The sequence below is a fragment of the Apus apus genome, chromosome 19, assembly GCF_020740795.1.
Source record: "Apus apus isolate bApuApu2 chromosome 19, bApuApu2.pri.cur, whole genome shotgun sequence".
NCBI classification, from domain to species: domain Eukaryota; kingdom Metazoa; phylum Chordata; class Aves; order Apodiformes; family Apodidae; genus Apus; species Apus apus.
Genome location: NC_067300.1, coordinates 7,450,873 through 7,466,647, shown reverse-complemented (window position 1 = coordinate 7,466,647; position 15,775 = coordinate 7,450,873). Strand labels below are relative to the sequence as shown.

Genomic DNA, 15,775 nt, shown 5'->3' with positions numbered 1-15,775 from the left:
TTCCTAACTCACATGTTGGGGCTGTTTCATTTTCTGAGTTATGACTTCTCTGTTCCTGTCTCTTTCTCCCCCAGCTAATAAAAGTGGCTATTTTCTCATCCATGTGAACATTCATTTCTCCTTTAAGCCCTGCTGAAATCTTGGCACTGTGGCACATTGAGACTGGTCAGTCATTAGTGAACCTTTTTTTCCCCTTCAAGTTCCCCTTGGCTGCCCTGCTTTGTAGTTCCTCACTCTTTGTGTTGGGAAGGAGGAATTTAAAGGGCTGGAGATCTCTCTGCCCATTATCAGCATGATGTGTTCTCATTAGGACTCAATATAGCCTGATAACTAGACATGAGATCACAGAAAGAGATTATGACAATCCATGTGTTTTGCCACTGATGGGAACATGGGTTCTGTCTGTTTTGCAAGTGCATTTTTACAGGTACAGCCTTACAGGTGAAGCTTTCTTGCCACAATATCCAGTATCACCACACAGCTCTCTTAAGTGCTCATCACACCAGTCTTCAGCAACAGGGAAAATGCAGTTGTCCCGGGCTGTGGGGTGGGATGATGGGCATGAAGGCCAAAGAGATTAAATGCCTTGCCCAGGGATGCTCAGAGGGTGAGTATCAAGGTCTCACTCTGTTCTCTAGGGCTTTGTCTCCTAACCACAGGGTGCCTTTCCTCCCCACTGTTACCTTGACTGCTCTGGCAGAGCCCTAGGCACTTGCACCAGTGAAGGGAATTTACAGGTTCACAACAGAAATCAGAATCCAGCCAGGGATCCTGACCTGGTGCACTTTTCCCCATGTGCTGTCCCAACAGACTTTTGCTGTTGCCTGTGGCTCTTCCATCTCATGGCTAAACAGAGCCTTGACAGTTGCTGTTCTTCTCTCAGTGATCAGCTCAGGTTCCCCTGCACAGCTCCATTGATTTTTGTGGCCCTGCTTAGAGAGAGAGACCTCCCTTTTCCCTCCATCCTGGCTTTTCTGCGTACAGCTGATCACCACAGCAGGGGGTATTGATTTACTAATTGGGTGATGATTTCACCTGATTGATAATAAAGTGTTGGACAACCTCCCTGCTGAGCTGAAAGTGGCCCAGCAGCTACTGGTGGATTACTTGTCCTTTTGCAGCAGATAGTTCCCTGTTGTTAAGTAAACTGATCCGTTGCTTGGTAACCTCGAATTACTGTAGTAAATGCTTGGAGACACAATGAAAAGTGTTGAATAGAAACTTTAGCAAGTGGTAGAGGGGGCTGAGCAGAGGCTACAGCTGCACCACAGCAGAGCTGGGCTGGCTGAGGGCACCCACCTGCACCCCTTGGCCTGGTGCACCCACCTGCACCCCTCCCTCTGGGCGGGCTGTGTTCAGGAAGGCAGGATGACAAGGCATGTCTGCTGTGGGGGAGCCACAGGTACAGCTTTTCCAACAGCACCTTTGCTTCATTAGCTGCACAGAGACTTCTGAGCTCATTCTGTCTTTTTTGCCTCAGTTTCTGTGAGTTCTAACTGGGTGGGAGCTGAGAGTCTTACTGCTCTAGTATATCCAGTCTCCAGCCCTCCTGCCAGCAGAGCTTGAATGCTTAATTAGTGTGAGAATGAAGACTAGACTGAAGGTAGCAGAGTCTTCCAGGCTTTCCTTTCTGGGGGAAACCATTTTTCAGTGGTAATCATCACAGCATCCTTCTTAGCATTGTGATCCATCCTTCCAAACCCACTCCAGCCATGAAACCTGCACAGGGAGGGGAAACAAGCTGTGGGAAAAGGGCAAACAGGTACCCTGGACAGCCAAGAGTTTGCTTCCCTTCTTTGTGAGTTTGGCCTGCAACCAGAAATGCTTCCTTCTGTGATTATCAGCACAAGCTTGGGCACCTGGAGGAACTATGGGCTGCAGTGCTGTCAGGTGTCAACTTTTAGGACTGCTGAGGTCCAGGTGTTGTCATAAATGCACGATGTGGGGCTTCTGTTCAATTCCCTCGTTGTATTTAGAGGGACAGAGAGATTTCACTTCTCTGCACATTTTTGAGATGTGTTACTGGTCTTTGTTGCAAAGAGGAAGGTGGGATGTACAGACACCAGCAGGTGTGGATACCTCATAGTGCCCAGGAGCATCCAAACATGGTAGGGAATGAGAGGTCCTGCAGTTTAAAGAAGCGAGGGTGGTAGCAGCAAGGAAGATGAGATTTGCCCAAGGTCGTAGAGCAGGGCAGTGGCAGAACTTGTGGTGGAAAAATGCTGAGTTGTTTTTTATATTTATAGCTGGCAGTTTAGGGCTACAGGGAGATCCACGTTGGAGTTGAGTGGCTGGGTAGAATGCAGCTACCTTTGCAAAAGCTGGTCTCTGGAGAGAGAGGCTGGAAGGTGCATGTGGTGCCTGCAGGACACTGGGACATAAGAGTCTGTTGGGTTTAAACTCCTGAGTTGTGGGGTTTTTTTGCTTTTGCTTGTTTGTTATTTTTGTCTTTTCAAGCTCTGGGTTTCAGTTCTGTTTATAAAATGTTGCCATCGTTCGGTGTCTTAATGCTGCCAGGTTGGTTGGTTGGGGCTGGTTTTTTTATTGTTATAATTTTCAAACTGCTGTGTCACCTCATTCATCAGCCTTCAGCACGCAGCCTTCCCTCCTTCTCCCCACCACCCCTGCAAGAGCATTTGTACAGAACAAAGACTTGCTTTTAAAACCGGCGTGATATTTTGCCACCTTTGTGAAAACCTGTCACAACAATCTCTAATTTTGCATGAGACAGAATTTCAAATCAAGCCTCAAGGAGAGGGAGGCTGCTCTTCTGCGAATGCACAAATGTCACTTTTTTTCCCCGCAGCTGTGGAGTCAGTGACCCACCCAGCAGTGGTTCAGAGAGGGGGGAAATCTAATTCCTCTGCTCTTCTCAGGTCTGACCTTCTCAAGAAGACCCCCAGCAAACGTCGCCTCGCCGAGATCCTGCGATCTGAATATTCCAGTGGGATGGACACTGGTGTATCCAAGGTCAAGAAGAAGAAAAGACAGAGAAAACCTGGCAACCAGCAGATTCCAACATAAGCCAGGACCTTCCAGTCAGTCATTGGCTGCAAAACCTGCTGGAGTTCCTCAGCTGGGGGTCAGGGTGACCTGCCAAATCAACTGAGGAGTGTTTCAATTTATCAGGCAAATATGGGAGGGATCTTGGGGATCTTGGCCTCCTCCCCCTCATTCCATAGGTCCAAGCGGAATCGAATCCAGGCGGGTCCTGCTGCAATGAAGTGCAGCTCCTGGAGATGCACCGTGTTTCTCAGGTGGTTTTTTGCAAGAAAAATAAAAACGGTTCAATCTGGTTTTCAGAGAAATGTGATGTCTGTGTAACATGCAGGTGAGACAAGGGTGTTCAGGAGGTGCTTTCCTGTTTAAAAAACTGTGAAAACACTCCACGATCTGTTTGATTGCTCATTTTTAACCAGATGAGCAGGAGTGGCAGAGGAGGTGATGCAGGAGCACATTTAAGAGGAGTGGAGAGGCTGCCCTCTCCCCTGTCATTACACAGGGGGACACCTCTGCTCCTATCTCAGGTAACTCGGCCACCTTGTTGCCACCTCCTTCCTGTCCTTGGTTCACTGGGGTGGGTCTGCCCCTGGACACTGATCATGAGTCAGATATTGCCACCTAGAAGGAGTCCTTCCCCAGCTCAGCTCAAGTGGTGGGATTGTGAAGAGCTCTTCAGTGTAATGACACCAGGTCCCTTTGGGGCAGAGCTCATGGGCACAAAACTTCATGTCAAAACTCCTGAGGTTGGGAATGAACGTTGTCACTGTGGGAAGGAGCCACTGTGGAATCCAGCAATCTCCAGAGTTCTCCTTGCCTGCAGCGTGTTGTCATACCTCATTACAGGGCACAGAGTGTGTGTGAGTTGTCTCCCCTCTCTGAACATAAAAGCCTTTGCTAACACTGGCCAGGAGTAACTGTGGCTTTTGGGGTTATCTCTGCTTTGGCTGGGGCATTTTCTGAGTACATCCCAGACTGATGTGTTTCACTTCATGCTTTTCCCATTTGCCTTTTTTCTTGTTCTTAAGTATCACCAGAGAGTGGGGACTGCTGAGAAAGGGGCTGGTCCAAATGTGCCAAGGCTGGCACTTGTGCCTCAGTGCCCAGTGTGGGAAACACACCCTGAGCCCTAGTGAAGACTGTGACAAAACTCCTCTTGGAGCTGGCGTGGTGTGGGGGAGCCTGACAAACTCCCCTGGGACCTACAGCTGAGCACCCACCTTCTCCTCCTTGTCTTCCTTGCTGTGCTTCTTTTAGCACCTCCTAGAAGTGCCAAGCAGTTCACATTTGAAAGCAGTGCACAAGCTTTGCTGCCTGCATGTGTCTTCCTCCAGAGAAGAGCTGAGGAAGAGCAGGCCACCCCTGACCCAAGCTGGGCATGTTGTTTAACACAGGACCAGAAAGTGCTCAAATCCAGTAGCAACTTGGGGTGTCAGAAGGAAAAAAAGGACAGCAAAGGGAGTATAACCAGTTGAAAATGATCCCTGCTTTGTGAATGCAGAATTGAGGGCACCTACTTTGGGCTGTAGTGAGTCATACTAAGGACTGTAGGAGAGAAGCAATCAGCCCAAAAGTATTTAATTTCTGAAGGGAATGGAACTTTTGAGACCCAACATTATTTTCTTGTTCCTCCCAAGCAATTACTGAACATGCTGATTTTACTGCCACACTTTTTTTGAACGCTTGAAAAAGATGTTAAAAAGGCTCCAGTGTAAAATTAACCAATATTGTTTTGCAAAGAGAATTAAGTTACGAGCATTTATTAGGTTAAGATAAAATAACAACAAAGCCCACCTGATTTTTTGTATGAGTGCTGTTTGGAAGAGCAATCAGGCTTAAGGCAAATGTCAACTTCAACAGAAAAGAAACCCCTGAGGTTGGAAATGACTCAGAGAGAGTGATGCAGAGAGAGTAAGTTTGGGAAGGACTGATTTTGTGCATGAGGGGAAAATATATGCCCTTCTCCTGGCTGACTGTCACATATGAATTAATAGGGACTATTGGCAAATTCAGAAGAGTAGGAATAAAGGCCAACAGCTCATCAGTGAGAAGCATCAGGAAATCTCATTGCTCTCTGTATTAACTGGGCACGTAGTGCTACAAACAGGGTGAATAAAGGGATTTTTAAAAAGGGAGGGGGAAGGTTCTTTCTTTCAGCTTCACCACCCTTCAGCAGATAGTGCTGGGTTACTTGTGTGATTGGGAAGAGGGGGAGATTGTTAAATAAGAGAGTGTTAAATGCACACACACCTGAAGCTAAGCTGCATCAGCTCTTGATAAACTTGAAGGCTGTTGTACAGAATGTGTTTGAATTGTAGCTGGATCAGCAGGAAATAAATTCTGCCCTTATTTACCCTTTGGTAGCTCTAGATCAGCTCTGGGATGGCTTTATCCTTGTGCATCACTCAATTAATTCCAGAGGAACCTGGTTGGTGTGGAGTTAATTTGTGCTCAACTCAAAGGCCTCTTTCCATTAGGGCAGGGTGTGGTACTTGCAGCAATGGGGTGATGAGGGGGCAGAGACTCCTGGGTCCTCTGAGCACCTGAATCCTGGAGGAGCTGCTGGGGTCACAGGGGTTTCCCTGGCATGAAGCAGGTAGATGTCACCCTGAACTGCTGCTGAATTTGTCCCCTTCTGCTCCGAGGTAGGTGGGGCGTGTCACGGGGGTCTTGGTTGCATGGGACATTGGCTCTTGGCTGTGTTTGGTGGGGCTGCAGCTTTGTTTGGCTGCTACAGTGTTGGCTCTGGTCAGGTTTGCTTTCTTGCCTTGGTCATGGTGGATGGCAGGAGCCTTTCTGCCCTGCAGGCTCCACATTTGGTCTGGGAATAACCACTATGGAGCTTCTCTGTGAAGCTTCCTGTGAGTCAGTCCCAGACCCAGTCTGGGTTTGCCTTCCTCCCTGCTCTCACACCTGGAGTCCTGCCTCTCCCAGGAGATGCTCTTGTGCCTTTTCTCAGCTCTCTTCTGTCTCTGTGTCCTTTGCCAGTGATGAGACCCCCACATCCTCCTTTCCTCTGCAGCTGGGACATCTTGAGTTTACGCTTGGAGGCTTTGGGATAGGAAGAAGCAAGGAGGTCACCATGGTACAAGGGTCACAGTTGAATACCTGCTTTCAGTGTCTAAGTCAAACACAAGACAGCACTGGTGGCCCAGCACTGAGAACTAAGCAGGACAGAAAGCAAATTAACTTCCCCGTTTAAAATTATTTCTGTTCTCCATAAGCCTGAGGAGAGGAGAAACACTGAATGTTCTGGGCTTTCCATTCTGGCAGGATTGTGTTTGGTGTTCAGATGAGATGGTAAAATATCTCAGCTAGGAACGATTCTGCTGATTTCACTGACTTTGTGTGTGTTGGCGTGTTCAGAGGAGCAGCTTTCCTTCTTTGTCTGTTCCCAGGGTGGTGGTCCTGGTTAAAGCTGTGCTAGGAGGGGAGAAAGATGGCTCTCAAGCTGGGTGAAAGCCCAGAAGGGGCTTGAGAGCCAGGATTGTGTTTGGTCCTGGCAAACCCACTGCACTAACTGGTTTGTGTCTTGGATGGGGAGTCTGGAGCTGACAGAAACCAACCACCAGCAGCATGTCTGTTGGAGCCTCTGTACCCTGTGAGAAACCAGTGGAGCAGAACTGGTGTAGTCCTCCAACCAGTTCCCTAATGGGACTGGTGCTCCTTCTCAACTGTGCCATTTTTACTGCTTCGTCTAACTTCAACCCAGCACAGCCTGTCCCACCCCTGAGGACTTGTCAGTATCGTGCCTGCCTGGCACTGGCCTCTGGAAATGAGATTCCAGCCTGGTGAGAGGCTGCTGTAGGTGCAGGACCAGTGCTAGAGGGTTCTGCTGTTGGACAGCAGGGCCCCATCTCACTCCCCACGCGCAACCTGGAGGTGAGGCTGGTCCTTCAGCAGCTTCTGAGGCTGCTGAGATGCTCCTGCACAAGCTGCTGCTCACGTGGCAGGCACAGTGCTCTCTGACCAGAGCCTACAGCCCGTGGTGTCTGCCCTAAACTGATTTATTTTGAAGCTGAAGATCTCCTTGGAGGAGACAGCTCCAGCCCTCGCTTGCCCTCTGCTCTCTGTCCTTCCCGTCCAGACCCAGCAGACCCGTTCCCCTGTCCCTGAGTGGAGGTTTCCTTAGGGCTGTGCCCCAAGCTCTCCTACCATCCATGTAACACAAACCAGACCTGTCACTGTGTCACAGCCCTGGCTCAGGCCCCCTGTTTCGGGAGAGTTTCCAGATCCTTCCAGATGTGAAATGGCAAATTTAAATATTGTAATTACAAACGCGTAACGAAGCCTTGTACTTCATTAATGTAAGAGAAGGAATCTGCTATGGCTACAAAGACAATTAAATATTAGAGAATGTCTTTGATTCACATTCCTGCTGTGTGGAAGGGAGGAAGGCTGCTGGCTGCTCCCTGCCTTCCACTCACAAAATGAAAAGCACACCCACTGCAAGTTGTCCTTTGATAGATTTTTAATATGATTTTAAAGAGTTTTGTTTGGCCTCATTCTTATTCAATGAGATTAATTTCAAGCACTTATCCCCTGGGTTTAAGTCAATCCATGTAGGATTTGGGACGGGGGGTTTGTTGCCCGGAGAGAGGGGGGTTGTTTGCAGGCCTCTCTGAAAGACTCCTTTCCCACTTCATTAACCCCGAGCTGGGAGCGACCCCCCTTCCTCCTCCTCCTCCTCCTCCTCCTCCTCCTCGCCCCAGCCCAGGCCGGGGGATTTACCAAACTCTCCCATTCACATGCAAAGGACCAGCCCGCTCCACAAAGGCCGGGGGGCTCGCTCCCCCAGGCGTGGTTGTGCATTTGGCCGAGCCGACAATAACCCACCCTGCGGGGCTCGGGGGTGCCGGGGAAAAGCTCCCGGGGCCGGGCCGGGCTGTGGGGGCACCGGGTTTGGGACCCGGCCCCGGGGAGGGGGGAGTCCTCGGGTACCGGGGCGGGGAGGGGTGTTCGCGGAGGGGCCGGGGGGGAGTCGCTGCGGGCCGGGGGGTGGGCTGAGCCCGCAGCCCATCTGTCGGCTCCCCGAGCCGGCGATGCGCTGCCCGGCTGTCCCGGGGACCAGCTGCCGGGCTCTCTGGCCGCGGCCGGGGGAGAGACACTTTTGGAGGGGGAAAACAATCCTTTTTTTCTTTTTTTTTTCTTTTTCTTTTTTTTTTTTTTTTTTTTCCAAAGCGATCATTTAAAGCACTTAGGCAATTATACACTTCAGATCAACGTTAATAATTCACCAGCTCCCCGGCTATCCCCGCTCCGGACGGCATCTCCCCGCTCCCACATCTCACGCCCTCTCCCCAACGCCCCCAGCCCCGCGTGCCGGCGCTTGGCCCGGGTCCGGAGGGGGGGGACGAGCCCCTGAGGTGGGGGGGGAGGGGGTCTCAGCCTCAGAGGGGGGTGGTTCCCTGCGATGGGAGGTGGGAAAACTCCTCTTTGCTTTTCCCTTTCTCTCGGCGGCGGCTGATCGCCAGAGCAAACAAGCGGGAGGGGAAGAAAGGGCCGGCGGAGGCGAGACCCGTTTGTTTGTAAAGAAGTTTTATTTCCACATTTAAAAAAAAAAAAGAAAAAAAGGGGGGGAGGGGGGAGAGGGAGCGGGAGCGGCGCCCCGAGCCAACCCCACCCCCCCCGCCCGCGCCCCCCGGCCGGGCCGGCCCCGGGATACAGACTGACAAGCATCACTTACACAAATACGCCCTCAGGGTTCACAAATAAATAATTCATATACATTTTGCGCACCGTATTTACATTTCGCCGCTTTTTGTTTTTGTTTTGTTTTTTACGGATGTCCCAACGTCTCTCTGCGCTGGGCGGGGGTCACCGGCCCGGGACCCCCCCCACACACACGCACACCCGAGCGGTCCTTCCCGGCGGCGGGGCCGGTGCTCCGGGGTCCGGGAGCTGGAGAAGGTGGGGAGGGGGCTCCCCGGAGCCGTCCGTGGCAGGGGTGGCTTCTGTCCCCCCGGCAGTTCCTGGGCAGGGGGTGGAGAGGCGAAGTGTCCCCCCCCAGGAGCAGTCACCCTCTCTGCCTGTGCTCCCGACGCCGTCCCAGGCCTGGGGGGTCCGCGGCGGCCCCGCTGCCCTCCGGGGGCACAAGGGGGTGAAGCGGCGAGTGCCCCGCGGGGTTGGGGGGCTTGGGGGGGCAGCTCTGCCGGCTCCGTCCTGCCGAACCTGCCCTCGCGTCTTGCATTCTTTAGATATATTTTTAAAAAGGAAGGGGGGAGGTCTCATGTTATATATATATATATGTATATATATTTGGGGATGAGCGGGAGTCTGTCGCTTGCTCGCGGCCCCAGAGTTGGGGTGCCCCCCCCTCCTTCCGACCCCGTAGCCCGGGGCGGGGGGTGGTGCCGGTGGGGGGGCTGCCCGTGTGGTCGGGGTTCACCGGGGCTGTGCGGCCCGGGGCAGGACCCCGGGCAGCGGGGGCAGGGGCGGCGGGGGTTCGCTGCCGCCCTGCAGTCCGTGGATGAGGATGCGGGGCACCAAGGGTCTCTGTAGGGCGGGCGGGGGGGCGCTGGGGCCGCGGTACAGGTAGAGAGCGGCGCCGGGGTCCAGGTTGGAGACCAAACTCTGCGGGTAGAAGTAGGGCGAGGGGAACATCCTCTGAAGGGCTGAGTAGTTGCCAGCCTCGGCCAGCAGCTCCAGGCCCACCGCCGTCTGCCTTTTCCACTTGGTCCTGGAGGGAGACAAGTCGAGAGAAAAGGTCAAGGAGGGAGGGATGCTCCCAAAAGCCGCTCCCGGGCTCTTTTTACCCGTTGCGTACCCCCTTTCCCCGGGTTCTGCTCCCCTTGTGCATCCCCTCGCTGTCTCCCGCGGCCAGTCCCCCCTGCACGGCAGGGATGCGATGGGGTGGGATGCGATGGGGTGGGGTGACCAGCCCAGTGCTGGGGTCGGTAGACCCCCCACTAACGAGGCGAGGGGGCTTCTCTCCCCGGTGTCCCCGCCGCGGCAGCCCGGCTGGAGCGTCCCCGGAGCATCCCCGGAGGCACCGGAGCCGCAGCCGGACTGGGACCCGCTGGCGGGGTGCAAAATATTGCGGTATAAATCGCGACCAAGGTTTCAGTCCCTTCCTGGGGTGTAAGTTCCAGATTGCGCCTGCCGTCTCGTGTGTGACCCGGGGGATCCTGTCCCCGCCAGCCCCGCCGCTGAGCTCGGGTGCTGCTGCCATCCCTGCAGCCCCGCTCCGCCGCCCGGGGGTCCGGGACCCCCTCTCCCTGTCGGGACTGCCTGGGCCGGGCCCGACGGTTGCGGGAGTCCGGCGGGGGGGCACGCGTGGGGCCGCATCCCGGGACATTCGTTTGCGGCAGATATATATGTGTGTGTGCATATAGATGTATGCATATTTTTATGTAGGCATATATTCGTGCATATACTTATGTGTGCACATTTTTGTATGTGTGCCGGGACTCCTGCAGAAGCCCCGGCCCTGCCATCTCGCCCACGCCGGGGCTGCCACCGGGTCGGGGTGGCCGGGAAGAGGGGCTGGGAGCACCGGCCCGGCTCCGGCACGTCCATAAGGCAGGAATTTGGAAAGCGGAGGGGGTGAGCACACAGCCTTCACCACCCCTGAACTCCCGACGGGTTGATAAATCGGGAATCTTTACATAAGGCGATGGAAATAAGGGGGAGGGATAAAAGCGAGGGGATAGGGTGGGGGCTGCAGCCGGGGGGTCCCTCATTTCGGAGCTGGGAAGAGGCGACGGGAATGTCCGGATAAATCCACCGAAGCCATCGCACTTCTCCAGCCCTTTTGCAGATTTGTCGCCGAAGCACTAAACCTATTTCCACCAGTAAATTATTCATCATAATAATAATTGTGTAATTACTGTAAGGGGTGTTAATTATTGATGCCCAAAGCAGTAATTGGTATCTATTATTAATGGGCCGATGTGTTATGCTGTTGTGTTTTGCTGGAAGCCCGGTCACGTCTCCTCGGTTTTCTGGGGCTGGGGGCACGGTTTGCCCCCCTGGCTCAAATCTTAGCATTACTTTTGTCACCTTTACTTAGGAGTAAAAGGCCCCGGGGCTGGAGGGGTGGGGGGACCGGCCGTCTCCTGGTGCCAGGAGGGACGGGGGGGCTGTGAAATACAAAATCCTTTCCCTGTTTGGGGGTGCGGGGCTGGGGAGAGGGGCAGGATGGGACCCCGGCGCTGTGGGCGGGAGGGAACGGTGCATTTTTACCTTCTGTTCTGGTACCACGTTTTCACCTGCGTGTCGGTGAGGTTGAGGGAGGCCGCCAGCTCCATCCTGTCCTGCACGCTCAGGTATTTTTGCCTCTCGAAGCTGCGCTCCAGCTGGGCCAGCTGATGGTCGGTGAAGGCGGTGCGGGCTTTGCGCGGCTTTTTCAGCCGCACCGGGGGGCTGTCCCGGGAGCTGGAGATCTCTCGGTCCCCTTCTTCTTTCACTGGATCGAGAGAGAAGAAAAGGAAGGCCAGGTCAGGACAAGGAAGGGAAGGGGAAATACCCTCAGAAGAGCCGGGTGACCTACTGCAGCCATCAGTCGCAGGGGACGGCGCGTTTGCTCTGCGGCCCCGTGAATTTTAACCCCTCTTGTCCCACGAGGTCCCCGAGCCGGGTCCGACCTTTCCCTGTCCCAGGGGAAGGGATCCTGTCCCAGGATCCCGGGCCGACCCCGCCGCGCTCCTGCCCAGAAATCCCCCGCTTCCCCTTCACCCCTCATTTTTTCTCACGGGGCAGGACCCTGCTCTGGGCTTATTCCCCAAAACCCAACAGCTTCCTTAACGCTTTGGTATTTTTTCCTCTCTTCCCCAGCACCACACCCCCCCCCTTTTTTTTTTTTTCTAACCCCAAACTAACCCCCCCTCAAAAAAAAACCCACAACCAACCAAAAAAACCTAAAACCAATTGTGAGCCTCACATTTTTGGAAGACAAATTCGCGGGGGGATGAGGGAGCTGGGGTGCTGCTTCCCCCCCTTCCGCGGAGAAGCTTCCGTACTCCCGGGGATGCTACCGGGGCACGGAACAAACCTCCCCTCTCCAGGGTGTGCAACGAAATCCTGGGGAAGGGGCTGCGCGAGCCCCTGCCCCGACGTTAATTATCTTTAAAGTTACCGAATGAGCCGTGTTGGTCGCGGCTCGTTAGCGCGGTCGGTACATACGCAGCGGCGGAGCGACGCGGGAATTTACGCCGCGAAACGTTAGTAGGGGAAGACAAAAAAAAATAACCGAATAGAAAAAAACCCGACAACAACCAAACAAGCAAAAACAAGTGAGAAAAATGAAATCCCTGTTTGTGCTCGCCTTCCCCATAGTCCTGGTAGAGATTATGTGGCAAAATCTCTCGGTTTATACAAATCGGCGGCGTTTGGTTGTTTGTTTTGGTTTGGTTTGGTTTTACGGGGGTTTATGTTAAATTTGTTGGTGGCGGGAGATAGTAGGGACAGGGCTGCAGCCGAACGCGAGCCGATGTCTCTCTGTAGGAAGACAATAATCCGGTTAATTGAGCCACCGGGGAGCGAAACCCTTCAACCAGAAATCCCGGCTCTGCCCGAGCAGGGAAACAGCCTTAAAACAGGGAAACCGGGGCTTCGGTTCCCGGGGAAAGCGGCAGCACCCGGGAAGGGGCCGGATCCAGACCGGACCGGGGGTCGAAAGTTTATGCCACGAGATTTTCCAAAGAGGAAAAACCGGGTCCGGCCCGGGAAGGCAATTCCCCCCCGGGCTGGTCCTCGGCTCCTAAAAAGTTCCTGCTTGCCAACGGGCTGCGCTCGGCTCCGGCTCTGCCCCCGGCTATTTCTAGCTTTAAAAAAAATCTATATTTACACGCACATAAATAGGTATTACGGGTTATTTTCGGCATTTTGGCATGGGGCAAATCTTGCCGCCGGCGCTGCGCGTGAGGCCCGGCCCCGTGGCCGCTTTGCGGGGCAAATCGGGGGCGTTTTGCCCCAGGAAAGGCCGTTTCCAAAGCAGCAAGAATGGATCGCGTTGGGAGCGGAGACCCTCACCCGCAACCCCATTGAAGCCGTATTTTTACCCTCTTCCACGCAGCGTTTTTACCCTAATTTAAGGACCTGTTTCCTCCCTATTTAAGCTGTATTTTTCCGCTATCTAAGCTTCCCCCCCCCCATTTAAGATGTTTTCTCCCTCCACTCATGCGGTGTTTCTCCGACCCCGATTTAAGGGCTGTTTTCCCCCCGTTTAAGCTGTTTTTCCTCCGTTTAAGCGGAGTTTTCCCCTCGATCGAAGGGCTGGTTTTTAACCCCCATTGAAGCGGTGCTTATGCCGTGGCTGCCCTTGGCAGGGGCAGGCGAGGAGCCGAGCGGGGCCGGGGTAACGACCCCCACTCAAACTGTCCCCCCCCCGGCCCGGGCTCGGCCGGTTTAGGGAGTTGAAGAGAATCCCCGTTTCTTCTCCTCCTCTCTCGCTTCTTTCGCTTTCAGGCGATTTGGGGGAAAGGGAGGAAAGCTGAAGGAATTCGGAGGCGAGGAGAGGGGCTGGGGGGGGGCGTGGGGGGGTGTAGGAGTCGAAAACAAAATGCCAAGGTGGGAATCGCAGCTGTTTTCGATCCCGGCCCTACAAAACACCGAGGCCGGTCCCAGCCTTTTTCCAGGGTCACTCCAGCCCTGGTACCGACCGCGGGCTCCGTCCTTCGTTCTGAGTGAACCCCCCCCTCGCTGGCCGGGGGCTCCCGCCGCCTTTGGAGAGTGTTTTGGTCTGAAGGTGGTTTCAGTTCGGCGGCTCCGGGAGGCCGAGGGTGTATGTGCAGGATAACGGGCCGGGGCTCGGCTCGTTATCCCCCTTTTTCTGCCAGACGCCCTCAAAATCCAGCGGCTCCTTAAGGTACCATCGTCTCTTCTTTCTCCCCCCAGCCGGGGTCCCTCGCCTTCCCCTCGCAAACACCCGGCAAACAATTTTCCCGAGTGAAAGTTTTTGCGGGGAGGGGGGTGAGGGGAGGGTAGAATGAGCGAAGGTAGCCGCGATAAACTGCTCCTGGAGGGGGGGCGAGGAACGACCCCAACCACAACCTTCCCGTTCTATTCCCGTGCATCCCCCTGCCCCGGCTGCGGCAAAGAGGAGGCCAGGAAGGGGCTGCGAGGGGCCCGGGAGGGCGAAGCCCCCGATCCAGGGCGAGCAGCCCCGCATCCAGCTCCGCATCCAGCCCCGCTCCCCGCCACGCTGAGGATGCGGCCCGGGGCTCCCCGGTTGTCGTGCTCGTTTTTAAACCATCTCCAAAATAATAATAGAAATAATACCAATCGAATCAAACCCCGCCGACTTTCTCTTTCGTTTCTCACCGGAGCAGGAGAAAAACCCCGCAGATCCGTGATTATTTTATTATTGTTTCTTTTTAAATTTTATTTCACACACACCCACTTCCTTGTTTTTCCAGACAGAAATCCGCTCCCGGTTTTGCTCTATCCTTTCCCCTCGGGTAGGAACGGAACAGCTCGATCTTCCCCCGCGGAAAACAACCCGGTGGATCCCCCGGGCGAAGCACCGAGCGCCCCAGACCTCCCCACCGGGCCGAGCCACACCGAGCCCCCAAGTTTCCCCGAGTTGGTGCTGAAGCTGCAGTCATTTCGGGGGACGACTGGGGCCGCGACTCCCCCCTCCTCGCCCCGCGCAGCTCCGGGGCTCACCGGAACCGTCTCCATCCCGAATTCCCGGCGCACCGGGAGGCTCCGGGGCCAGGCCGCCCTGCCCGCAGCGCGAAGCTCAACGGGGCGAGCGGCTCTTACCTTTATACTCCGAATCCGAGGAGGAGCCGCTGGTGTTTTTTTCCATTTTCTCCCTGAAGTCCTCGCCGGGTTTGGTGGGGATCCTGCCCGCCGGCTCTTGCCCGCCGTGAGGTCCATTGGTGCTGGAGTAAGGAGCGCAGGCAGCCAGGGGTTTGCAGTCGGCCAGGATGTCTCTGATGAGGAAGGAGGAGGTGACGGTCCGGGACTGGGAAGGAGCAGAGACCTGCCCCGGCTGGAGATGGGCATCCAGGCCCGGCCTCGGTACGGCTGCCTCCAGGCACTCGCGGCCCGGCGAGCGGGGCGAGGGGCACCCGCTGCTGCCCTCCGAGCGGGGGCTCAGCTCCAGCGGGGACCGGCCGTCACCCCCCAGCGGGTCCCCCTTGGGCACGGCCGGGCTGCTGGCTCGGTGGGAGAGGATGGAGTCGATTCCAAACCCGGTGGAGCCCTCCATGGCCCCCGCGAGGTGCCGGCGCTCACACGGGCATTGGCGGGGGGGGGGGGGGGAGGGCGCGGCGGAAGAGGTTTGGTAAGGATAATTAACAAATTACGGGAGGGGAGGAAAAAACAAAATTAAAAAAAAAAATTAAAAAAGGAAAAAAGGAAAAAAAATATGAAAAAGAAAAAAAAAAAGAAGAAAAGAGCAAAGTTCAGCCTGGGATCCGGGCAACAATTGCTGCAAGGCTCTCCGAGGCGCCGCGCGTTAGATCCAGGGCTGCTCCGTCTTCAGCATCGCGCCCAGCTGCACTCACAGACAGACAGACAGAAGAGGGGGGGGAGGAGAGGGAGGCAGAGTCAAACTTTGGCCGCGAAGAGGGGGGTGGGGTGGGGGAGGACGGACCCCAACCTCACTCGAGGTCCTGGCCCCTTACTCTGCTACCCCACCCTTGCCCGGAGCGGCGGCGGCGCGGGGCTGGGGGGCAGCCCGGGGGGCTCCCAGCCGGAGCTGGGGAGGCAGCGATCGATAGTGAAGCTTCGCAGCGCCTTAACCACTTAATGATCCAGAAATCAATGGGGAAGGGCGAGGGGAGGGCGGAGGGGGGGTGGCCAGCCGTCGGGCCGCCGAGGCTCC

General features: G+C 55.2%; 2 protein-coding genes across 3 annotated transcripts in view; one reads left to right on the top strand and one right to left on the bottom strand.

The window, feature by feature from the left end:
- The window catches only part of DDX31 (DEAD-box helicase 31), a 47,219-nt gene extending 43,923 nt beyond the window's left edge, over window positions 1–3,296 (top strand). For both annotated transcript variants that reach the window (XM_051636242.1, XM_051636241.1), the window contains one exon: window positions 2,877–3,296. In XM_051636242.1, coding sequence (XP_051492202.1) covers window positions 2,877–3,024 — 148 coding nt within the window. In that variant the 3' untranslated portion in view covers window positions 3,025–3,296. The remainder of the gene's footprint in view (window positions 1–2,876) is intronic.
- A 5,462-nt stretch (window positions 3,297–8,758) lies between these two features.
- BARHL1 (BarH like homeobox 1) lies at window positions 8,759–15,202 on the bottom strand. Its single transcript, XM_051636906.1, has 3 exons — window positions 14,707–15,202; window positions 11,185–11,407; window positions 8,759–9,679 (listed from the first exon to the last, which is right to left on the bottom strand). The coding sequence occupies exons 1-3, from the start codon at window positions 15,155–15,157 to the stop codon at window positions 9,385–9,387; spliced, it is 969 nt and encodes a 322-aa protein (XP_051492866.1). The 5' UTR covers window positions 15,158–15,202; the 3' UTR covers window positions 8,759–9,384.
- Window positions 15,203–15,775: the final 573 nt, after the last annotated feature.